General features: G+C 34.1%; 1 protein-coding gene across 1 annotated transcript in view; it reads left to right on the forward strand.

Annotated features, from left to right (window-relative positions):
• Positions 1–24,098, forward strand: part of DYNC2H1 (dynein cytoplasmic 2 heavy chain 1) — a 143,023-nt gene that overhangs the window by 69,208 nt on the left and 49,717 nt on the right. Inside the window, exons 71-82 of the mRNA XM_066544741.1 lie at positions 1,567–1,632; positions 3,683–3,733; positions 5,174–5,251; positions 6,392–6,523; positions 7,883–7,955; positions 10,594–10,754; positions 12,634–12,759; positions 15,770–15,880; positions 17,429–17,584; positions 19,533–19,608; positions 20,886–21,097; positions 22,823–22,927. Coding sequence (XP_066400838.1) covers positions 1,567–1,632; positions 3,683–3,733; positions 5,174–5,251; positions 6,392–6,523; positions 7,883–7,955; positions 10,594–10,754; positions 12,634–12,759; positions 15,770–15,880; positions 17,429–17,584; positions 19,533–19,608; positions 20,886–21,097; positions 22,823–22,927 — 1,347 coding nt within the window. The remainder of the gene's footprint in view (positions 1–1,566; positions 1,633–3,682; positions 3,734–5,173; positions 5,252–6,391; positions 6,524–7,882; positions 7,956–10,593; positions 10,755–12,633; positions 12,760–15,769; positions 15,881–17,428; positions 17,585–19,532; positions 19,609–20,885; positions 21,098–22,822; positions 22,928–24,098) is intronic.

A 24,098-nucleotide genomic window follows, 5' to 3' on the forward strand; every position in this document is an offset into this window, starting at 1 on the left:
AGATGATTCTATGTTTCTAAAAGTCCTACATTGTGATATTCACCTTTTTATTTTCATGGCCTTTTCCAAAGATCCTGCTACCTCCCTGCTACCTTTTTTGTTTCTGTCTGTTCCTTGTTCTTCTTCAAAAAAATGTTCTTAGTGTATTTCTTCTTACTTTCAGTCAGGTGTCTTTCCACTTCTTACTTTCTTACTGAAAACCTAGGGAAACTAAGCCTTTCATTTTTAGTTTTAATTTTTACTTACACATGAAACTGTCATAACAGGAGGTGTTTGTCTCACAGTACCAGGCTGAAGAAAGCATAGTAGATCTGCATATGTGGTTTGAGCAGTACAAATCATGCAAGTCTGTGGTTTGATCTGTGAGAATGGAGAGATCTTGAAAATTTTACACCACCTCCTACCTCTGTCCCCCATTCTAGCAATGTTGTATTGAGGATATAGGGGTAGCAGTTCTTTCTAAGGGGTTTTATTTATCAAAGTCCAAGTGGAATCTCATTAAATAGTCTCATAATAATTAATGTTTGTCTTTGAAGTCATAACTATGTGAAGCCTACCACTAAGTCATTATATCTTGTGAATATGGAAGGCAGCAATTTTTATATGTAAGAAGAGTAGAGAGTTCAAGTGCGAGGCAGAGAAGAGATTTCTAGTAGGAAAGATTTTAAGTGTAATCAGACTGGAGTTTAGAAAATACTGAAAATGTGTTTACTGAAACTGTGCAGCTTCAAACTAATGGTCCCTCCAGTTTACTATTGTGTTCTAATAATGGGGAGAAGAAATAAACTCTTCACACCATCTACAATTCACTGCTATTTCTTCATTTTGTCCATGAAAATTTTAAAAGACTGCTGTGACCTTGAGGCTTTACTAATGTCTTCATAAAGAGTATAGTTGATATGAGTTGATACCCTTTGAAGCATGTTGGAATCAAAAAGAAGGATTTTGTCTGTCTGTGGTTATTATTTATGTGTACATAGGCTTCATGAATGCTGCTGAATGAAGTGGTGCCAAGAAATTTACCTGAGCACTTGAACTGGCCCATCTTTCCTCTTTAATTTGTTTAAATGTTCAAATGTTCAAATTTGTTTAATTTGCTTAAATTTGTTTCAAAGCTGGTTTGGTCTAGGCTACTTAGTGTTCTTCTAAAGAATTCTTGTTCAAATTTTTGGATACTAGATCATCCAGGGAGCATTCTTATAGGCAGTTATGATATGGATTTGCTTGCAGACCTTGTCTGAGAAGATGAAAAAGTTAAATGGTGTGGTTTGTTCTCAATGTTGTATGATGTTCATATTTATCAATAAAATGAGAACTTCAGTGCCTTGCAAAACTTGATTCTAATTCCTAGTTGGGACCTCTTTACCCTCCAGTCCACAGCCCACTTTGAGTTAGTTTTTGTCTCTAATTTGCAAAGGGATGTAGAAATTTTGTATTAGGATATATGTCACTAAGTCATTACTATGGAATTGGAGGTGTTTTTTAAAAGAAATGTTACTTATAAAAAAGAACCAGAAATAGGACTTTTCCTGAGTATATAAATACATTTTACTGCTTTTATTTCAGGCTGATCAGCTAATGTTTGCTCTACATTTTGTACGAGGAATGCACCCTGAGCTTTTTCAAGAGAATGTAAGTGTTAAAGAAGAAAATCCCCAAGTATTTTACTCAAACTTAATATGAAGAGTAAATAAGTAGATAAAAATTTTTTTGTCAGTAAGTGTAGGACTTAGTTGTAGTTGTCTGTAGTGTAGTCAGATTAATCCTATAAAGTCTGCCTACAGTGAAACAGTATGCATAATTGACTTAATACAATTGCTTAAACACAGCTGATTATCCTGAGTCAAGACACATTTAATTATCTAAAGTACCTCCATGGAATGGAGAGACAAAACTATGGCTTTCTGTACTAGAAGCTGGAGACCAGAAGAGACATCAAATGATAGTAGATGTCAGTTCAATAGAGTCCATTATAGAGGTGAAGGTAAAAATCAGATAATACATTTGAAGGAAGTAATGGAACTTGATTATATGAATATGTGTGCTTAAGGTACAAGGTTCAAATCAAGTTGTTTGGAACCCTCCAATGAATAAATAGTTTCATTGTAGACATATGGATTGACAAAGCAATGATGTGGCCTCATAAAGATAACTCATCTTGTTAGCAGAAGTATATCCTGGCTGCTCTTCATTATCCAAAGTTTGCTATTTGATATTTATTATTTTATTTGAGCTTCTGAAAATACGTTGCTTTATCTTTCTTGAGTTTCTAAAGTCATGAAGGCAGCAACCTGCAAATAGTTTTCTGACTAAATTAAATCCTGGCTTCTTACGTGTTTGTAAAGTACAGTGTTGGTTTCTATTGTTTAGCATGCAGTTCCATCAGCTATTACAGCTCTTAGACAGCTTAATCTAGGTTATATATAATGCATATTTCTACAGTAGCTGAATACTCAAGAGAGAAAACAGGAAAATAATACCAATAATTTTTTTATTTCTCTGAAAGGTAAAAGTTATTTTCATTAAGTTGTTAAGAGAAGTGTGCTTGTACAAAATATTTAGTGAAGAAAATGAAGCTGAAGTGGTTATTATTTTAAAATTATTTCTTCTAAAGCTTTTAATGTGATGAGGCTAGGAATTGTTTAATACGCTGCTAGAGAATTTAGTATTCTAACTCCCTGTCTCAAAAGAATTCAACCTTCTGCACTTAAATATTTTTTTGCATAGTAATATGGAATTTATAGTACAACTTCAACAATATACTGTAGAATGCCTTGGTTCTCAGTAGGGACATTCTCTTTCTGAATCAATATGTATAGATTTTTCTGAGGTAGTTTTATATTCCCTGTATATTGTACTACTTCTTTTCTTCATAACAGTATTGCACAAACCAAAAAATGCTCTGTGCATTTTTGTGTGCACAAGCATTTTCTTTGTAACTGGGAGATGAGCATCAGTTTGTAACTGAAAGGGGGAGCTGTTTCAAGACTCAGTGAGACTGATGGAGGCAAAATATTACGCTGGGATATGTATCAGCAGTATTACTCTTAGTCAATGTACTTTTACATTTCTGTTGTTACTATTCTCTTTAATGAAAAAATCTTCATCATAGAATATAGATATTATTTATGCAAAATTTCAGTACTTATGAAGAATTTTTGGTCTGTTTCTTGCCACCTCCAAATACAGGATTATGTAATTTCTAGTGCTTTTAAATACTTGGCTAAATGATTTAAAATTGTCTGCCTGGATACATATACAAAGTCTAAAAGTTTTAATGATACATAAATTCAGTCATGGTTTCTATAGTTACCTGTTCTGTGTGGGCTGCTGATGCCCCACCAGGCAGGATGTGTGTCCTTGCCAGCCACATTTGCTGCTTCCTGATAGTCTGTAGTTGGGCAGTCTGGGTAGGAACTGTGGGTGCTGAGAAAGTGTAGAATTTCCCCTTTGCTTTTTTTTTTCTTATAAAGCACTGCAGCCACTTAGCTTGAATTCTGCAAGAGGAATTACATTCTGGTAGCATCTCCTAGCAAGACATTAAAAAAATGTCTTGGAACTCTTTCAGAATCTAGCATTTAATTTGTTTATCTTCGTACTCTGTCTACATGCTACTACATATTAATCTTAGTTCCTAAAGGTGTCTTGTGACTTATCTGAGTTGTTCATTTATTCCACCCAGGAATGGGAGACTTTTACAGGTGTGATCATTGGAGACACCATCAGAAAATCAGTAAGCTATATTTTTTTTCATATTTTGAAATAAGGAACACTTACTTTAATCCTGAAAAGTTAAAGTTTTATTCTTACTATGTTGTTTAATTAATTGTATTCATACATTAAAGAAAAACGTAACTGTTCACATAGTAATATAAACTTATTAAAGAATTTTTGAACATGGCGAGTAGTTTTTTTTAATTTGAATATCTTTTTGCCTTTGTTGTGTATTTTCTTTTATTTTTTCTGTGACCAGGATGGCAATTTGAAATTGCATGTTTGAGGAGGATTTCAGTCCTCTTTTGTAACTAAAATCAGTATTTCTGAATCCCTCCTTCTCCCAGAGTCAGAGTTGTACTTTTAAGTACATTTTCTCAGGCAGCTGGTTGCTAAAATGATCCTTGAAATCCAGTTTCTCTAGCCATTAGATGGCTCAACTACAGGCTTTGCATTTCAGTGTTACTGCAGAAGTCCCCCTTCATCTATCTGGAGTCACTGTAATTCAATTAAATGTCTGTGAACTGAGTGATTGTCAAGTATTTCTTGCTGTAGGCCATTTTCAAGGAATGTGAGATCTGATTGTATTATGGAATTTAATACCAGTCTTACCTCTACCCTATCTAAGGCACAATCCATAGGTTTTGGAAAGATTGCGCTTGTGTGCTCTTCAGCCCAAATGGAATGTATACTGCAGACCCATGTCAAATTTATTCCTACAATTGCTTCCAAATTTCCTAGTTTTGTTTCTCAGACTTTGTAACTCATGGCTGAGATACCCTTTCACAAGAAAGCTTCTGTTTTTCTCTGCTGAGCATTTAAGATTACTCTTGAAGTTGCTCACTCCTTGAGAGATCCAAATGCATTTCCATGCAGAGACTCCTCAGACTGGTTAATGTGTACTGTAAGATCTTTTGATAACAATAATATAGTGAATACAGAAATTCCACTGGAGCTTAAGCAGTGTTGTTCATCCTTAGAACTTCCTCCAAGCCAAACATCTAAAGAGCAGAAAAATAAAGCTGTTGCCAAATTACCAGTGCAGAGATGTTCAGAAGTGGTGTTTGGCTCTTTGTGTGAAGAGCCATCTTCATGATTGCGAATATGTGCAATGGAGTTGTTTTTTGAAGCCAGTTTCTCAGAGTGCCTATGCAGATAGCCAGTCATTTGTGTCACTTGTTATTAGTAAAAAATTACTTAGAATTGAGAATATTATAAGGATACTCTAAATGGGTAAAGTATTTTCAAGCTCAAGTAGCTGAACATTATGTCTCGTATTTAAATATTTTGGTAGTAAATATTTTGTTATGCCATTTATGAACTTAGCAAAAGTTGGCAGAAAGATTGCTGTTGTGAATGTTTTTAATAAAAAACATGGGTTTCACAATATTATTACTGAATATAGTGTTTGATAAAAGATTGTGTAGCTTACATGTGTGATATAACTTGCTTCCATAAGGATTCACAAAGAAGCGCTCGTGACCAGGTTCCCTCTTGGATAGAACAGGACCGAGTCTGGGCAGTAGCATCTTTGAAGGTACACATCATGTGGTCTCTTGAATTTCAATTTAAAGAACTTTGGTTTTGGCAGATAGCAATTTGGGCTTGAATACTCAGATATCTATTTGTCAGAACAAAATATTTCGTTGTTTTAAGCTGTTTATTCTATCTTCCAGAAACCATGGCTTAATATATAGTTGCCTAAAAAAGACCAAAGGGTTTTTTTGTTTTTATTTTAATCTCATTTTTCTGAGCCTTTTTCATGAACATTTCTACCCTGTCTGTAATGAATTTCAATGCATGTGAGTGAACTTGTCATCTTACTGAGATTAGAAAGTACTGCAAATCTATCCAAGTTCTAAAATTTTTATAGATAGGATGATAGAAGAAAATTGCAAACAATATTTAGTTGTAGATTTCACTAGTGTAATGACTTTCACAAATCACTTCATATTGTATTAAAAGCCATAAACTGTTGCTTCAAAAATTAATATACTCCTCATCAGATTTCTCTGTACATCTTTATAGGTGTTACAGAGTTTGTGACTGCTCAGACTGAACTAAAACAAAAACTCTTTCTTGCATTGGTCAATGTTGAAGTCCTGTGCTCCTGAAGAGTACTAAAGGAAAATATTAGTCCTGAAATTCTGTCTTAGCCTCTTCTCCTCCTGCATGTAGCTCAGCAGCAAGTAAAAACCCCTTGACTGCTCTTTGGCAAGGACGCTTTTTGCTAAAACCAGAGTTCACTATTTAATTTCTCTTTAATCAGAAATCAGGAATAATCACAATAATGGTGTGGCAAGCATAATAGTTAGAGGTTTAAACAAACAAACAGAAATTGAGTAACTGGGTGAATCAGTAGCATGCACTGATAGCAAGCCATTACTGATACCAGATAGCTGATATCATTAGAGGAAAGGTAAAGCCCAGAGTTTAAAATCAGAGAACCTTAAGGTTTAAAACTAAAGTTAGAGTGCAAATATAGATTTAGTCTTTCCAGGGAATAGGTAAACAAGTGGTTAATTTTAAAATGTACTCTTCCCTAACTCCAAGGATAAAATTGAATTTTGTGATTCATACAGTAGTGGTCATAGTGATATTTGGAAATAAATTAAAATATACAATGCCCAAGTGACTATTCTTCTTTACAGTTAAATCTACAATATTTGTTTTATAGCTTTCTCTCCCAGGTCTCTATCAGACACTTTGCTTTGAAGATGAAAGTCTGTGGCGCACTTTTTCTCAGAGCTCTGTATGTGAGCAAGACTTTCCGTCTCCTGTTGTACAAAGAATTTCCTTGTTTCAGCAGGTAATCTTTCCATTCATAATATTAATTATGACTTCACCAGTGAAAGTATATTTTACATCTGATCGAATTATAAGCAGTGACAATATCTACATTGTCCTGCAGTTTAACTTGTTTTTTTGTTTTTTTCAATCTAAGAATTCTATATTTTTTTACTATAGTGCATATTATTTCTCTGTTATCTGAGTCTTTTTAGTGTTGATATATTAGCTACAACTGAGTACACCCTCTAAGCTAACAAGTTATTTAGAAATATTCACAGAATTAATTTTATGAATAGGTATTAAAATTCTTTCATGGTTGCTTTGTTACTACTGTATGTGTCAGCTTGTTGAGTATCTTACTTCACTGAATGTGCAAGCTCACACATCTGACACAAAATGCAGTAGCAGCCTCTGCTTCTATAGAATAGAAGAAATGAAAAATGACTTCTGAAAAGCTGGTGCTAAAGAACACACCAAGAATATGAGAAAGGCAAGTTCCTTCCTCAACCTGAAGGTTGTTTTCCACTGAAAGAGAAAAATATAAACACTTGTGTTTGTGGAAAAAAGATGTTGTTACTTACTTTCAAATTATGCTGTGATTTTCTTTTGAAGTTACTTTATATAAAAACATCCAGAGAATGATGGGGTATTCGACAATATAGTTTCATGTTGATTGGCTCTTAGCTACTGTCTATTTGGAGTTTTTTGTGGAGGAGGGAAATTTCTGAAATAGCATGGATGCAATTTAGGAACAAACTCTTTTGGAAAGGAATTTTTCTGAGTCATATTTCATTCAATGAAATGCTGAAGACCACTTCTTATGTGTGCAGTGTGTTGTCAGAAAATGTCTGCATTTATAGGAAAGTAAATCTGGAATGATCAGTGCATCTTGTTTCTTGTACAGAAAGTATTAAGAATTTTCTGTTTATGAAATATATTGAAACTACATTGTTAGATTGATATGCCACTCATAAATTAGTTTGAACTGACACTAGAAATATTTCTATTCCAAGTAGGACATTGCTGCCTATATATGTGCACAGAATTTAGATGCTAGTATAAAGCTAAGTGTGCTTTCTGTCATTCCAGCTACCCACATAGCTACTTTTCTTCTAAAATATTGTAGAAAAGTTTGTAGCTTACAAGTGGACATTGGGTATAGATCTATCTTCTGATTCTATTGATAGAACAAACTACTTAGAAAAGGACAATTACAGTCGATTATCTTGGAAAGCAATGATCAGATAGCTCTAGATATTCAGAGAAAATAACTTTGTTCTGAAGATAAATTCAAAGAATTCATCCTTCTTATAAGAGTGCTGCATTTTAAATTATCACTATATATAACTCATCTCCTCTGAATATATTTTATTTTAAGGTACTTGTGGTCCAGGCTGTCAGACCAGACAGACTACAGAGTGCCATGGCTCTTTTTGCATGTAAAGCCCTAGGTAAGTTAAATTTTTACCAGGGTATTTCTGCACAACAATTAAATAGGTTTTTTTGTCCTATGTTCCTCTCTTATATTATAGTTCTTATGGAATCCCTAAGTTTTAGTGTATGAAAATATACTGTAAATGGTTTGCTGATTTTGTTCTTGTAAAATATTCTTATAAGTGCTTTTAACATGGTTTGGTTTATTCTGCACAGTGATTGAAAATACAATAAAAAGATCTGTCAAATTCTTTTAATTAATTCTTGAACACTGGAGTAATCAAGAAAGGAACATAACTGGTTTTCTCTAAGTTTTAACACTGCAGCACTCTACTTAAGACTTAGATTTTCCATAAATGTTATTTTATATAATTTACCATTTAAAGACCATTAGGTTTGTGATTTTATAAATTGAGTCTTAAAATATTATTTCATTAATATCAGTTATATTTGTAGAGCTCTTGGTCTGTAATACTTTACTGTCTGTTTAAAAATACACATGATTTAGAGTGGTTCAATGCTACTGTTGTCTATTTATTCTAGTCAGTCAATTTCCTCTCTCATATCTGTTATATCCAATGTTTGAAACCTGTATGCCAAATAATCTTAATATTGCAGTACAGCACAGAAAAAACTTCCTTCAGTTTTTAGCAGTTTTGAGTGTCTCATCAGGGTAAGCACTGTAAGTTTTAAAAGTCACTTTATCTTACTCCCTTATGCTGTCTGTGAACATCATTTTTTGCTCAAAATTGACTCCATATCTGTCAGCCAAACTGGGATTTTCAGCGTTAAGGCATAGCTTATCTGTCAAGCATTATTAGTAGATAGAGGTAGTGGGTCATGGTGGCATGGCCCATGCTGACAATGTCCCTGCCTGCTGGACTCAAATGACAAGAGTGATCTACAGTGTGTGTGGCTCAAAAACCTGCAGGGAACTGAATGCAGAGTAAATTTATTTGCTTGCCAACTGTCTTCCAAATCTTAATGTATTACATAAATTACTTGTGTTGGGGCCAGTTCCTTGGAGGAATGCCACACAAGGGAATGTTTTTGATGAGTGAAGCTACAGCCTCACCAAGGAAGGCAAAATACCATTGACTCCATCTGGGTTTTCAAAACCAGTAAATTATCCACAAATCAGCCACAGATTTTTCATGTGTATCAGTAAGATTGGCAAAATCCTGACTAGCACTTTCTAACCAATAAAAAATGTCATGCTTGTATGAATATTTTTTCATAGTTTTTTCTGCCTTGTCTTTTTGAGTGTCCTTGCCCTGAAACAACTTAAACAAACTGTTTCACATAGTTCTAAAGGAAGCCATTAAATTTCCAATCTCATTTGGCAGCTTTCCTGTGAGAAAAAATGAATTCCAAAAGAGCTGTATATCCTAAAAGAAAGCCTTTCAATTCTGTTTTATCCAGACCTTTTATTTCTTTTTTCACCTTTTACCTATATTTTGAAATTTATGGGTGAAGAGAGAGTCAAATAATTTCTTTTAAAGACAATGTTCACAAGAATTTTCTACGAATGTATTTTGTAACACCTGACCTGGTGCATTTCTGTATAGCATGCTTATTTCTTTATTTTACATGCTATACAGAAATGCACCATGGTAACAGCCTTCCAGTACTTAAAGGGGCTCAAAAGAAAGTATGTAGTAACAGAACAAGAGGGAAGAACTTCAAACTGAAAGAGAGTAGATTTAGATTAGATATTAGGATGAAATTCTTTCTAGGGAGGCACTGGAACAGATTTCCCAGAGAAGTTGTGGATACCCCATCCCTGTAAGCATTCAAGGCCAGGCTAGACAGGGCTCTGAGCATCTCAATCTAGTGGAAAGTGCCCCTGTCCATGGTGGGGGATTGGAACCAAATGATCTTTGAGGTCCCAATACAAACTGTTCCATGATTCTATGGTACAAATTATATGGCATTATTCTGTGTGCAACATACAATAGCTCAAGTCTGAAAACAGACTGCATCCTCAAGGAAGTGTGTATTGCATCTTTTAGTAGTTGTGGCATAGATGTCACTGATTTGGACTCTTCTGGCTTACTGTATGTTCTGATTTCCTGTTGCACCCAATGCTACATTGGTTAAATGCTGGTCTAAAGATGCATGAAAATATATGGTTAACACTATTTAATTTATGATACAGTTATACATATATCTTTGGCCTCATGTATAAATACCTTGCCTTTACTAGGTCAGCATTCTAGACATTTAAGTTGTATATTAAAACAAATAATAGCTGTAAGTAATCATAGTACCAAGAACCTTGTAAGCCGAATAGTTAAGGCTCTCAAAGCAGTAAAGAGAGAAGTTCTGCATGTGGACATACACACTGCAGTGACTTCTAGCAAATAGCATAGCTTCTCACTCCACTTCTCTCTCTTTGTATGTTTTCCTCAAGACTACACCCTAAATGAAGACTGCAATTTGTCAAGCTGGAAATCCAGAAATATTTTTCTTCTCAATATGGGGTGCCTTATACCTACCTGCATGTTGTAAGGATATTTTCTTCATTTTAAAACTGGTTTTATGGTGTCTCATGAACAGAACTCTTGACAGCCAGATGAACTCTTGAGTGGATAATGAAGCACTCCATCATGTATAGTCACTTTATTTCCATAATAATTCTAATTCTAATTATAGGAATAAAAGAATTATCTCCATCACCTCTGAATATGAAACGTCTGTATAAAGAGACACTGGAAATTGAGCCCATCCTGATAATAATTTCTCCTGGTGCTGATCCTTCTCAAGAATTACAGGAACTTGCCAGTGTTGAAAGAAATACTGAGTGCTACCATCAGGTCAGTCTTAGATAAGTGTGGTGATTAAAGCCCACAATGTGTAAAAGTTTGTAGTAATATCTGTTTTACTTTGTTTTCCAAGAAAGTTAGTAAGTAAAATCATAGTTTGGTGTCTGTGGTGTTTTGTTGTTCCCACCTGTCTTGACACTAACTTCTCATTCCACTGGCAAAATGGGCTGGAGAAGAGACACACATTAGTCGTGCTCTCAAAAGCAGAATCCAAATAAGAGACATTGCTCCAGTGTGGAGAAGGAAAAAATGAGAAGATGGATGGAAAAGAACAAAAGAGGCTGAGAATTGTTATACGTGCTGCAGCATTAGCTTTTTTGGTGTGGAGTAACTGAAAAAAACAAAACCCACTAAAAACTAGACTTCATAATCTCCTCTGCTTATAGGATTTGCACATTTCTTTCTTCGATACAAAACACAAATTCGGTCTTCAGTGTTTGTGAATACTTAGGTATTTCATGAAATTCTGTAAAATATTTTGAGATATTTTACATCGTTGAAGGTTTGCAGGAATCCACTGGACAAAGCCCTTAGCTCCTGATTTAATCTTTCATACCTGGCCCTACTTTGAGCAGGAGATTGGACTAGATACCTTCCAGGATCCATTCCAATTAAAATGATTATATTAATCAAGTGGTTTCCTAATATTCCCAATACACAGTACCTATATGCTTTTTAACTTTCTCAAAAATATTATTTCCTTCTGTCATTTGACATATTAAGGGGAGGGAAGTTTTATCTAGCTGATAACTGGTTGGCATAGAAATGGAAAATGTCGAGTTTAATGTTGCTTTTAAATAGTCCTTGAAATTGTTCCTTTCCTGGAACATAAACGGGTATAATATATTTTTCCCATCAAACTGTAAATATTTAGATCCTGCTGCTATCTTATCTAGCTGTGAACATCGCAGAATGCATATTTCTTACTCTGCCACATGGATTTTCATGTTTATCTCTAAATATCCTTTATATGTTGGACTTTGAAAATGCAGCGTAGCATGGTATTCAGTTAAGGATCAGGACTCAAAGTTAAATCACTTGAAAGTTGTAACACTAATGAGAATATTTTTTGGTTTTTTTCCTACACTTTCTCATGTAATTTGAATGGAACATAAAAGATAGAATTTTCTTCTCTGCTGATAAATTTCTCACATGGGATAAGGAAAAGAGTGCTAAATTTGTACCGTCTGCTACTATATTGTTAGTGACTTTCAGCTGTCTTCTTTTGGCTATTTTCAATTATTTTAAGATATTATGGACAGTTCTACTTAGTCAGAGAATCAAAATACCAAGACAAGACCTTTCACATTGGCTGAAACCTCTTTATTTTCAACTTGTTTGGTTCAGGGTTTTTTGTTATCTTTATCTCCCAAATAGATTGTAAGGTAAAACTAATATGGTACTATAAAAAGTGAAGAATGGAGTATATGTTAAACTATTCATACATCTCAGCAAAACTGAGTATTTCTCTTCATAGGAAGTACTCCTAACTTCTAGACAAAAGAAACTTAGTTCTCATTTCTCTCTTATATTTGCAGTTCTGCAGTAATGCACCTTAGTCATTTTTATTTAAATTACTTTTTGACTTCCTAGAGAATATAATCACTGTCACCAAGTGATGTATGGTTTTTTCCATTAAAAGACTAGGTAATGTTGTTTGTACAGAAATTGGTTAGATAAGGTGCAAAGAAATACTTGTTTTCCTTAATCTTTTCCCTACTTTAGTAACTTATCACATTAGAGAAAATTCTGGTTGTCTTTAGTACTCTCTTTTTTAACGTATGTATTCCTAACTTGAAAACACGATTTTGTATTTAACTGTTGAATGAGGTATGAGCGATTCTTGATACAACTGTGTCTGTCATTTCAGATTGCCATGGGCCAGGGCCAAGCTGACCTGGCTATTCAAACTTTAAGAGAATGTGCTCAGAATGGAGAATGGCTGTGTTTGAAGAACTTGCATCTCGTTACATCTTGGCTTCCTGTATTGGAGAAGGTGAGGGTGAATAGAGAAGATGATACGGGAAACCAGACAAAATTAGTATGCAACCTTTTAGAAGCATTTCAGGCATTTCTATGGTGATGTTTAAAATTGCAGTTTAAAAATGTACTTTTGTGGTTTTCTCAGTTGTGAATAAGGTGAACTGCTTCCGATCTAAGCAGCTCCCTTTTTTGTGTGAGTGCTTTAATTTTTGTACAATGTACAGTATTTCTACCACAGTGAGTGACCAAATGCTCCAGTTAGAACTTCTGGTATTTTATGGGGTACTATCCATGTTTTTTCATGAACTATGAATCTATGTATGCTTGAATTTAATTTTCCCCCCCTTAGTTCTAGGACTTTCTTTTAAGTAGTTTTTTTTTTTTTTTATGAAGTGCAGACTCAGGCTGAGTCACTAGGAGGTTTTTGCTAATTTGAAATTAAAATGTCTCATTTTTTATAGAAACATGCACTTTTGGCATATAAAATCACTAACTTGCTAATTAAAATTGATTTTACATGATATACTTTTCATGAACATCACCATGAAATCCTCAAAACAAATTCAGAAGAAAATAATGGAATTCCTTCAACAGTTACTACAGTCTTAATTTTCCAGTTTTCAATGATTTTTGTAAAGCATTGTCCATGGGCATGAGCTTGGAGTCTGTCATTTGTCTCACAGTAAACATGTGGCATGTACCTTCAGCATTCCTATAATCCATTCTGAAAAAATGGAAAGGCAAAGCAAGATAGCACTGATGTGTTTGTCATGTAGTCTGAACAAGACAGTCAACAGTAATGAAATGTTTGTAAGCTCCTTGCTGAATACAGAATTTCAGTTCTTGAAAGTATTAAAATATGGATATACATGTCAGGAGGGTCTTACTCTTTCCACATGAACGTAATACTGAATGTGTTAAATTTCTTGCTGAGCTTAATATATACTAAGATCTGCTGATGTTTGACTCTGCACATCCCCTTGCCTGTTTTGCATACCATTAGCAAGTGTGAGGCTATGTAATTCTTACATTTGAACATCCTCTCAAGAGACTGCTGCATATTCATAAGTCAGTTCCATCCAGGTACAGAAATTCAGGTCTCACAGTCTTTGAATGTGGACCCAAGTGTACCACAGTGAGGTAGATTGAAAACTGGCCTAATTATGTTACTCAAAGTGTTACTTTCAGCATTTAAAAATGCAGTTGAAGCCAGTCATCAGCATTGTGCTCTAGTCATTGATACTGTGACCAACATTGTTTAACATCCTAATTAATGAGGTGAATAATGGAACAAAGTGCATCCTCAGCTAGCAGAGATGATAAAAAACCTGAGGGAAATGATTGATGTAACAGATGAGTGTACTTTCATTCAAAAGGACCTTGATAGACTGGAGAAGTAGGCTGACAGGAACATTGTGAAGGTCAGCAAAGGGAAATGGCAAGTGCTTCCCATGAGAAAAAGTAACTCCAGCCACCCAAACAGTGTGGGGACAAACTGGCTGAAAAAAAGCTTGGTAGAAAAGGTCTGGGAGTCCTGGTGGGTCAGAAGGGGACCATGAGCCAGCAAAATGACTTTGCAGCAAAGATCACTGGCATCCTGGGCTGTTTTAGATAATGTTGTCTGCAGGTGGAGGGAGATCGTCCTTCCCCTCAGCACTGGTGAGACACACCTGGAGTTCTGTGTCCACTACTGGGCTAGCCAGTGCAGACAGACATGGACATACTGGAACCAGTTCAGTAAAAGGCTGCAAAGGTGATGAAGGAACTGGAGCATGTATCATACAAAGAGAAACTGAGAGAACTGGGTCTGTTCAGCCTGGGAAAGAGAAGCCTCCAAGGGAATCAGAATTTTGTGTATTGGCTGATGGGAAAGAATAAAGGAGACTGAGTCAGACACTTTTCAGTGGTATCCCATGACAAGACAAGAGGCCATGGGCATAAACTAAAATACAGGAAATACTATTTAAATATATGATAAAACTTATTTTAGTGTGAGGGTGGTCAAACACTGGAACAAGTTGCCTAGAGAAGCTACCGAGTCTCCATCCTTGGAGATTCTGAAAACCTGACTGGCTGCAGGTCTGGGCAACTTGTATCTGGCTCTGCTCTGAGCACAGAGTTGGACTAGGAAGTCTCTGGTGGTTCCTTCCAAGCTTCACAATTCCATTATACTATGTACTGCTTACAGTTGTCATTTTACTTAAATAGCTGAACAAGTAACAGTTTTTCAGATTATTTTCTTTTCTAAAAGCACTGAAAACAAAATGATAATAATTACGGCCTAGAGATTATCAGAATGAATGACTTGTGAGAAAGTCTTTCAAGAAGTTTCTGAGCTAAATTTCTTCCAAGACAGATACACAAAATTCTTGACTTTGTTCTGAAACCACTAGTCAGGCAACTTTGGTGTCTTTGATGACAAATGTGTGGGTTTCAACTGAGCATAAAGCACCAGCAGCGTGTTTCCATATATTCAATAATTATATATTTTTGTGAAGCCTTTATATTTGAAATAACTTTTGACAGTATTTCTCTTAGAACTCAATTTTCCAATCTTCAGTTTTCTGTGAATCATGATACATGAAGGATTCATGCAACAAATACTTGAAGAAAAAGAAATTAATATAGCTATACTGGTGTTGAAAGTCATTTAGATTTGTTGTTGATATGCAGCCCACATTGCAAGCCTTCATCATTTTTGATGTAGCCTTCTGGTGTTATTGTACTTAAAAGAAGTAAAGAACTGCTCTATATTTTTATGTCCTGAATTTAGTATCTAAGAGAAAGGTGCAAATATTTTGACACAGCTAGAATGAACTTCAGATTTGAGCACAGCAATGATATGGAATGTGTGGAGGCAATACATCTTGAACTATAACCTTATGTGTATAAGCAACTGTCGATTTTTTAAATAAACCTAACTTTCTAATCCAGGATATTATAATTTTGTAAATACTGTTCTATGTATAAAAAAACCCCAATCACCTCAATGACTATTTCAATATATAACATCTCTTTAATAGGAACTGAATACATTACATCCTCAACCAAACTTTCGTCTTTGGCTTACTACGGAAGTTCATCCAAAGTTTACTCCCATTTTGCTTCAATCAAGTCTGAAAATAACTTATGAAGTAAGATCTGTCTGGAAAGCTTTTATTAGATTCTTACATTGAATGCACCTTGATGTATAACAAGCTATATGTTTAGATAGTATAAATGGTTTTACCTTATATTTCAATTACATGTAATACAAAAAATACGAGTTTACCTTGAAAGATTATTTTTTCCTAGATGCTTTTTCAAATGAAAGTATGAGCTGAAAATAAGTTTACATCGGAAAACTAGTTGTTCTGTTTTGTGCTCCTGATTATTTTGTGTGTTTAATCACTTTTTCTTAAAAATCTACTCAAGTGTTGTTACAGGGATGGAAAACAAGGAATTTCTCCTTGATGAATAGCCTCATCTGAAGATCACAGAATCCCAGTTTCTCTTCCTTATTTTCCTTCTTGGCCTTAGAGCTTTATATTCACTGGACTCTTTCAACAAAAACTCGCTCTCCTTCCATACAGCCCAACATACAGTTAAAAGCCTTTTCTCAAAATTGAGAGCTTTGCATTTGAAATGGCTCAGTTTAAGGAATAACTGGGACTGTGTTCCTCTAACTGATTGGAAAGTAGTCTAATCATGAATGCACTTAAGTAGTGATGTCCAAAATGGAAATCATTAGTAGGAGTGCTTTTAAGTCTTCCATTGATAATGGAGTCTGGAGATTTTGCCTGCAGCTAATCCAGGAAACCTTGACCTTTAAGAGTCCAATGTTGCTGACTTTATTGAGTCTGAAATAGTTACACTTTTACATTGATTGCAGGTATTTTAAAGTTTTTGCAGTACCTTCTTGCTTATATTGAGGTCTTCAATGATGCAATACTGTGTTAGTCATTTCACTATCTTTGGAATAATTGGAAATTTGCACATATGCAATATTCTAAATAATTTTTTTCCCTTTCCAATTGCAGTTAATATTTTGTTACCTACATGATAGGCAATGACTTTGCAAAAGGTATTTAATTATTGTATGGTTGTAGTATGTTCTAATGTATGTAGAATGTTACCAATGAAGATACAGATATTAAAAAAAGTCAATTTACTACAATATTTTGCAATTATTTGTCAGAAGCAACAATGGTAATTTATGGAAACACTAAAAGCCATTTTTCAAAAAAAAAGAAAGAACAACAAAAACCAAATATTTTTAGAAATACAAAATTGTAGTTTCAATATCTCTGAAATTCATGTTTGTCTTCAGACTTGTAAATAATTTGAGAATGGCTGAGTATTCAGTGGTTTTTACTTTTAAGCACTTTGATTTTGGCTACTGCCTACGCCTTAAATGCAGTTATTTCTAGTGCTTGTGAACATTACCTACCACTAAGTTATTTTAGTGTAGTGCAGTCCTATAAGTTGGTCCTGGTTACCATTTCCTTCAGTATGGCTATTTTCACTATAGAATCATTTTGGTTTTAGGCCATTTATTACAAACATTTTCCTTGTTACATTTTATTCTATTAAGTACTGTTTGTCATTTCATTAAGTTACAAATTCCAGGTTATAATCTAAGAAAATAGCACATAAAAATACCAGGTTTTCTGTCTTGAACAGTGTTTTTCCTTCCAATGCAGGCACCTCCAGGCCTCAAAAAAAATCTCTTGCGAACTTATGAATCTTGGACACCAGAACAAATCAACAAAAAGGGAAATTTGTCTAGAGCACATTCTCTCTTCTGTTTAGCATGGTTTCATGCTGTATGCCAAGAAAGGAGAAATTATATCCCTCAGGTAGTAATTTATTTGCTATATTGTAAAAAATTTTCCCTATTTATTAGCTTTTATACTTAGAAGTATTTTTCATCATGTATATGTTGGGTCATATTCAGAAATGAGATGAACTTGTATATTTCTGCTGCCTTTATTGTCTCTGAATTCATTGCAAAATAAGATCCTGATAACCTCAGTTCCTGTCCCTCTGAAAATTGCTTCTGCCTCCATGGGGTTATTTTGTGATTCATGAACTAAGTGATACTGCTACAGAAGTGTGGAAAAGATTCTGTGAATCCTGTTTGCTTGGGACAGGCAAAAATATTATGGAAACACAGTTGAATGAAAAGAGACACTAGAGGGAAGGAGGAGATGACATTGTCTACAATTTCTTCATACAAACTCCTTCAAGGAGAAGGAAGAACAAGGGAGATGATTAATTTCTTGCAAGTATTATAACGATTTTCAGAGATGCATTTTGCCTTAGCTAAATTTTTGATTAAGTGAACATTTTTTCTGGCTGCAAGATGCTTAAATTAAAAGACCAAAATAAACACCAAACAGCAAACTGCTTTATGTCTTGTTTGTTTTATTCTGTATAGACTAGATATGAAACTACTTTGTCATCTGAAGGATTTGATTTGGCATAGTCTGGAAAGTTTGAGAGTTTTTTGCTGGTTTTGACTTTGTGATTTTTTTGAGGTTGGTTGCCTATTGCAACCAAAAAGGCTTTTGAGTATGATGTTCAAGAAGTACAGTAGGTGAAAATAATTAAAGTGGTAAACTGAATGAATGCTCCTTTGTTCTTGTTCAAAATCATGTTCATTTAGCACCAGTTTTTTAAGTAACACAAGACAGGATTGGTGCTCTCTTTAATTCAGCTGCACAAATGTGTATACAGTGATGGGTTTTTATTTCAGAATTATTTTGTATTAACATTGATGGACAGTAGCTAATCTCAGGTAGAAGCTCTTGCATTTTATAATGAATTTGAGTTGTTTTGGGTTCATGTACAGATCTGTCTTAAAACCCCAACACAGTACTGTTATGAGCATCTTTCCAGAATATGACCTTCAGGATGGCTGGTGGATAGTTTTTTGTGGCCTGGGGAGCAGCTGCAGTCTTGACCTCAGGCTGTATTCATCTCACTGGACCATGTGCATGTTGCTGACACATTTGCATTTCTCATCATGAATCATGTGCAGTGTTGCTATGCTATCATCCATCTGCAAAATACACTGTAAAAAGATAGAGCAACAGGATATACCCTTGAAATTTGGATTTCCTAAATGATTTCTCATATGTCAGTATTTATTTACACTTATCCATTTACACTGAAAGCTTTTTGTGAGAATTACATACACAGTATGCATTCCTGCTACATAAAAACAAATGCCCCAAGAACAAAAAGGAGGTACAAACTGCAAATGATTGAAATATATATTATGGTCAGCATTTTTATGGTAATAGTAGCAGGAATTAATAATTTTTTTTGTCAGACAATATGTGACATGAATTAAAGAGTAAGGTGATGGGAGTATTTTAAAGACTGTATTTGAAGAATCAGTTCTATTAATGAAAATCCTGTCTGTATGTTGAAATGCAAAAAGGCCCTCAGAAATAAAAAATTGTAATTCAATGCATGATCTAGTCTCAGATGTCAGCAAGTTTTAGTTGAAGTAAATATTGACAGGAAATAAAATAACCTTAAGTTTATATTTCCCATACTCAATGGATTCTGGTTTTTGTAAGTATATAAAATTAAATGCACTGTTACAACTGAATTTTTTTATACTACTGCTATTATATCTTTCAAAAAATGCACTTTAGAGGACACAGGTTGTTTCTTTTTTTTTTTCCTTAAGTATTATACAGCATTCAGTGACCACATGACACTGGTATTTTACTTCATTATCATCCTTGATTAAATGATCACTAATTAAATTCTTTGGGTTTCTTTTTATGATAGGGTTGGACCAAGTTTTATGAATTTTCTTTGTCTGATCTCCGTGCTGGTTTTGACATTATTGATGGACTCTTTGAAGGTAAGTCACTTCTTAAGGAAAGTCCCATTAGTAGGGATGTTGCATGAGGAGCTTTATCTTTCTATAACACTCATATAAAAGTGGAGATGCTGTACAGCTCATCATCAGTGAGCAAAACTAGTAAAACAGAGTGAATCATAAATCCATTTTTTGGGTGATTGGGCAAACCAATAATTCTTGGTGCCCAGGGAGTATGCTGCTCGGCTTCTTGAGTCCAGAGGAAGAAATAGGAAATACAGGGCTGCCTGTAAGATGAATTCTTGCATGTCCATTCCTTCTCAGTGTGAGTTCACCTAAATATTTAGTAAATTAATTGACTGTGAAATGAATATGAAAGAGTTCTTCATATTGAAACTCAGTATCAGATAGATCCCACTTCATTGTTCTGTTAACCAGTGTAGGAATTCCTAATATTAGTTAATGTCAATGATAATCATTAATTATGACTGTGAAAATATGTTTTCTTATGAGGGAATGATTGAAGCATTAGGAAACAACAGTTACCACCAGTAAACTCCACTTACAGTAATTGCCACTTCTCCCTTTCAAGGACTTTAGGGAGTACCTTTCTGATCAAGCTTTCACCTGCACATGAAAGCTGTAGGATACAAGTAGATCATTGTGCCATGTAGTTATTTTGCGCAACAATGATAGAATGGAGGAAAAATAACTTCTTTGAACTTATGGGATATGTCTGGATCAGAGTAGTCTAATGCAACGTCAACCTGACCAGGAAATTATTATTAACATGCTTTAATTTATTGCTATGTTGTGATTCATAATGATTTGCAGAGTATCTATCTTGGACCTCTTTGTGTTTGAAAGATGACATTTCCAGTAATCTTACCTATTTGGAGCATGATCTGCTTTTGGTTTAATCAGTCGGTTTATTTTATGAGATCAGATGGTACTGTGGTAGAAAATAGTGTATAAAATTTTATTTACGACAAAGAAACACAAAATTAAAATTTTAATAGCATAATTTCTGAAATGCATATAACCAGTTAGTTCAAAAAGCACTTCAAGTCTAAAGCAAAATTTCTAATATTTCATTTGCAACACACTAAGTATTCATTTTTTCTATGTCAAATATTTACAAACTCTTTCAAGTTCCTGCAGCTTTTACTATTTGGTCATATAGAAGAACGATTAAAAAAAATTAATTATTTGATGTGTTCATCAGTTATTACCCTGAAGAACTGCAGTGACAAGAAGAAATGCTTACAGTGCAATGCTATTCAATGATACAAAACTAATACTAATTAATTAATTCGTAGGTTCCAAAGATTTTCAGTGGGAATTTGTTCATGGCTTGTTTGAAAATGCAATTTATGGAGGTCGTGTAGATAATTACTTTGATATGAGAGTTCTTCGGTCCTACTTGGAGCAGCTTTTCAATTCACGAATCATTGGAAGTTTAAATACCAGAGGCAAGAAGATGAGTACTTTCCCATGTTCCATCTCTTTACCGAAGTCCTGCAGCATTTTGGTAGGTTCACATCTTCTATCACCTAAAAATAATTCTTTTTCAATAATTATTCTTGAACTATTTCCACAAAGAAAACCCAAGTTACAATCCCAAGGATACATCTGTTTCTTCAGAAAAGTATCTCTTTTGTGTGGAGCATTAACTCTGTCAGTTTACTCCTCTTTTTTATGGTATCTGATTGGACTGTGGTGCAGAGCAGCCTAGCTATGAAGAGTTGTGTAAAAGAAATTGGGTTAATTTATGACAAAGATATAATTATGTTTTTATATAATTAGTATATTAACATAAAAGTATTTTTTAAAGACTGCTAAATATTCCTACAACTTCTGGATGAAACAGGAAAATCTGAATAATACCTTCTTGCTTCCAAAATGCATCAACGTTCTGAAATCTGTTGAGAGGCCATGGAGGGTATATGACATTTTATTTGGTGATAAATATGGATTCTGATTCTCCTTCAGTATTTCTCTAGTGTAAAAGAGAATAAAAGAGAAGGAATTCAACAGTCTAAACAACTGATGTCCCCCTGTCCTTTCACAATAGAATTATTTTTGTTACTGTGATTAGGATTCACTTGCATTCTAATGGAGGACTCCAGACTAGACCTCTAATATGAACAAATATAAATAGTATTATCTCAGTTAAAGTAAATTGCTGTGATTTGGCATTCTTTACCTGGATTCTGACTGCTCAGGTTTGGTTTAGGTTTTTTTTACTACTTTATTATGACCATTATTTTTTATTTTCTATAGATTGCTGAGTTAATATCATAAAAACAGAAGGGACAAACAGACCAGGCTGGTCTCTGTTCTTGGATATAATATGGTCAAGAAGACGAATCTTTTTTTCTAGCCTGCACAGCATTTAATATCTCTCAATATCTTATATGATTATGTATGTAGGAATTTATGGTTCTGTGTCTTCAAGTAGTATTTCCTCAGTGTCTGGTGTAGAGTTCTGCTACTTTTGTTATCTCTGAAGTGAGATTCCATGTTAAAGTGCATTGTGCATATCCAGCACGTGCTCCTGCAAGCAAAGACAAAATGCACGTGGCACATAAGCAACAGGGTGTAGCCAGACTTTCACATTTTAAACATTTTTGACTTTAAATCACAATAAAAGAGATGTCCAACACCATTAGTCTACCTTAGTCTGCAAGGCCTCTATCTTGTTTTGTGCAGCAGAGCATCACTAGTGACTTACATTGTAACCACTATTGATGCTATTCTGCATCTCCAATGATTATGCAAACTTATTTTTATCTAAAGTATTTCACTTTCTTTGAGTGAATATTTTTGTAGATTTAAATAGAAGTCAGTGCTCTTAATTTTATAAATATGTATTATACTCTTATTAGAACCCCAAATGCTGAAGTATTTTTTTCTATATTGTCATTAATCTTGCCTTTAAGTTTTCAACAGAAATATTGTACCTACTTTTCAGGGACAGTCTTGGTGTATTTCTGTTTTCATTTTATAGCATCACTGTAATCAGAATTGCTTTTTTGTCTTTTAGAGTGGAAATGTTATATAAAAGAAGATTGGTTCTGATAAATAAAATGAAGAAATCTATAAGATTATCATAATACGTCATGTCTTATGTACTTAATTTAATATTTGTGTTGTGCTCTGTATTTAATGAAATTCTTTTCAGCATATGCTGTTAATTTTCATGAGTGGAATAAAAAGTTCCCTCTATTCTGTCTATTCTTTTCTTCTTATGCAGGATTATCGTCATATTATTGAAAGCCTCCCAGAAGATGATAAACCTGACTTTTTTGGCCTGCCAGCTAATATTGCTCGTTCATCACAGCGTATCATCAGTTCCCAGGTAAAGTTAGCATTTTTCATTGACCTCTGAATCTTTTCTGCAGCCATTATAAGATGAAGAACTCAACCACCTGTTCATAAATGCCATTTCCATAAGAAAGTCAGTAAATTGGTGTATTTTTAATTATTTTGATTTTTATCTGTAGAATATTTTATATAATAACATATAATCTTTAGTTACAAGAGTATTCATTTAGAACTTAAATAAACAGATAATTATTGAGAAAGTTTCCAATAATATAATTCAGTTCACATTGAAGAATGGTACGATAGTTTTGCACATGGAATATGGGTAAGATTTTATGCTTTTGCTGAAATAGAAATTCTGAAGAATTTTTCCAGAAGTTCCAGAGTTCTTCCAATGAGTCAAAAAATTCCATTCCAATTAGAAATATGATTTTTAAGTGAAATCTGGATGAGAGCATACACTTGCTGTATAGGTGCAGTTAAACAGTACAAATCTTTTAAATACTCATTTACATAGTTTATTTGACTGGTAAATTAGTTTTGTCAGATAATGTGAAAGTTGATGGATTTGAGACTCTTAAATAAGAACTGTGAAGTGAGGTGGTCTATATATCAAGGCTCTGTGTAATTTTCTGCCCAGCCCTGGTGTGATGTCTTAAGTACAGACAAATTATAGAGGGGAAAAAATAAAATTATAGAATCATAGGTTGGAAGAAGCTTCAGTGTTCATCTGGTCCAACCGTTCTTGGCAAAATCAGTTGAAAGTTCCCTATAACTGGAATTTCCTATGAATTCAAGACTAAGATTTGCAGTTTTTAAAAAAAGTATGTAATTGTTTGCTCACAGTCACTTAAAAAGGGCTTCAAGCAGAAATTTCCTACTGGTAAGAGCTCTGATCTACTGAAAAAAAAAGGAAAAGCCTTGGAGTATTGCATTTGTTGCCAATCAAATACAGTACTGGTAAATTTGTTTACATATTTCTTCTCACTTAAATCCATAGCTGTATTGTCAAACTATTTGTGGTTTCTTTAGAACATGCAAACATAAAGACATGTAAAGACAAATCAGTAGGATGAAAGTGCATAAGGTAATAGGATGAACTGAATAACTTGTCTAATACAAAGCTAATGCATGCTCCAAGATTAAACGTATCTCTCTTCGATTTTGTCTTAAAATCATTTACATAAACATCCATTTAGATGCTT

The sequence above is a fragment of the Molothrus aeneus genome, chromosome 2 (genome assembly GCF_037042795.1).
Source record: "Molothrus aeneus isolate 106 chromosome 2, BPBGC_Maene_1.0, whole genome shotgun sequence".
NCBI lineage: Eukaryota > Metazoa > Chordata > Aves > Passeriformes > Icteridae > Molothrus > Molothrus aeneus.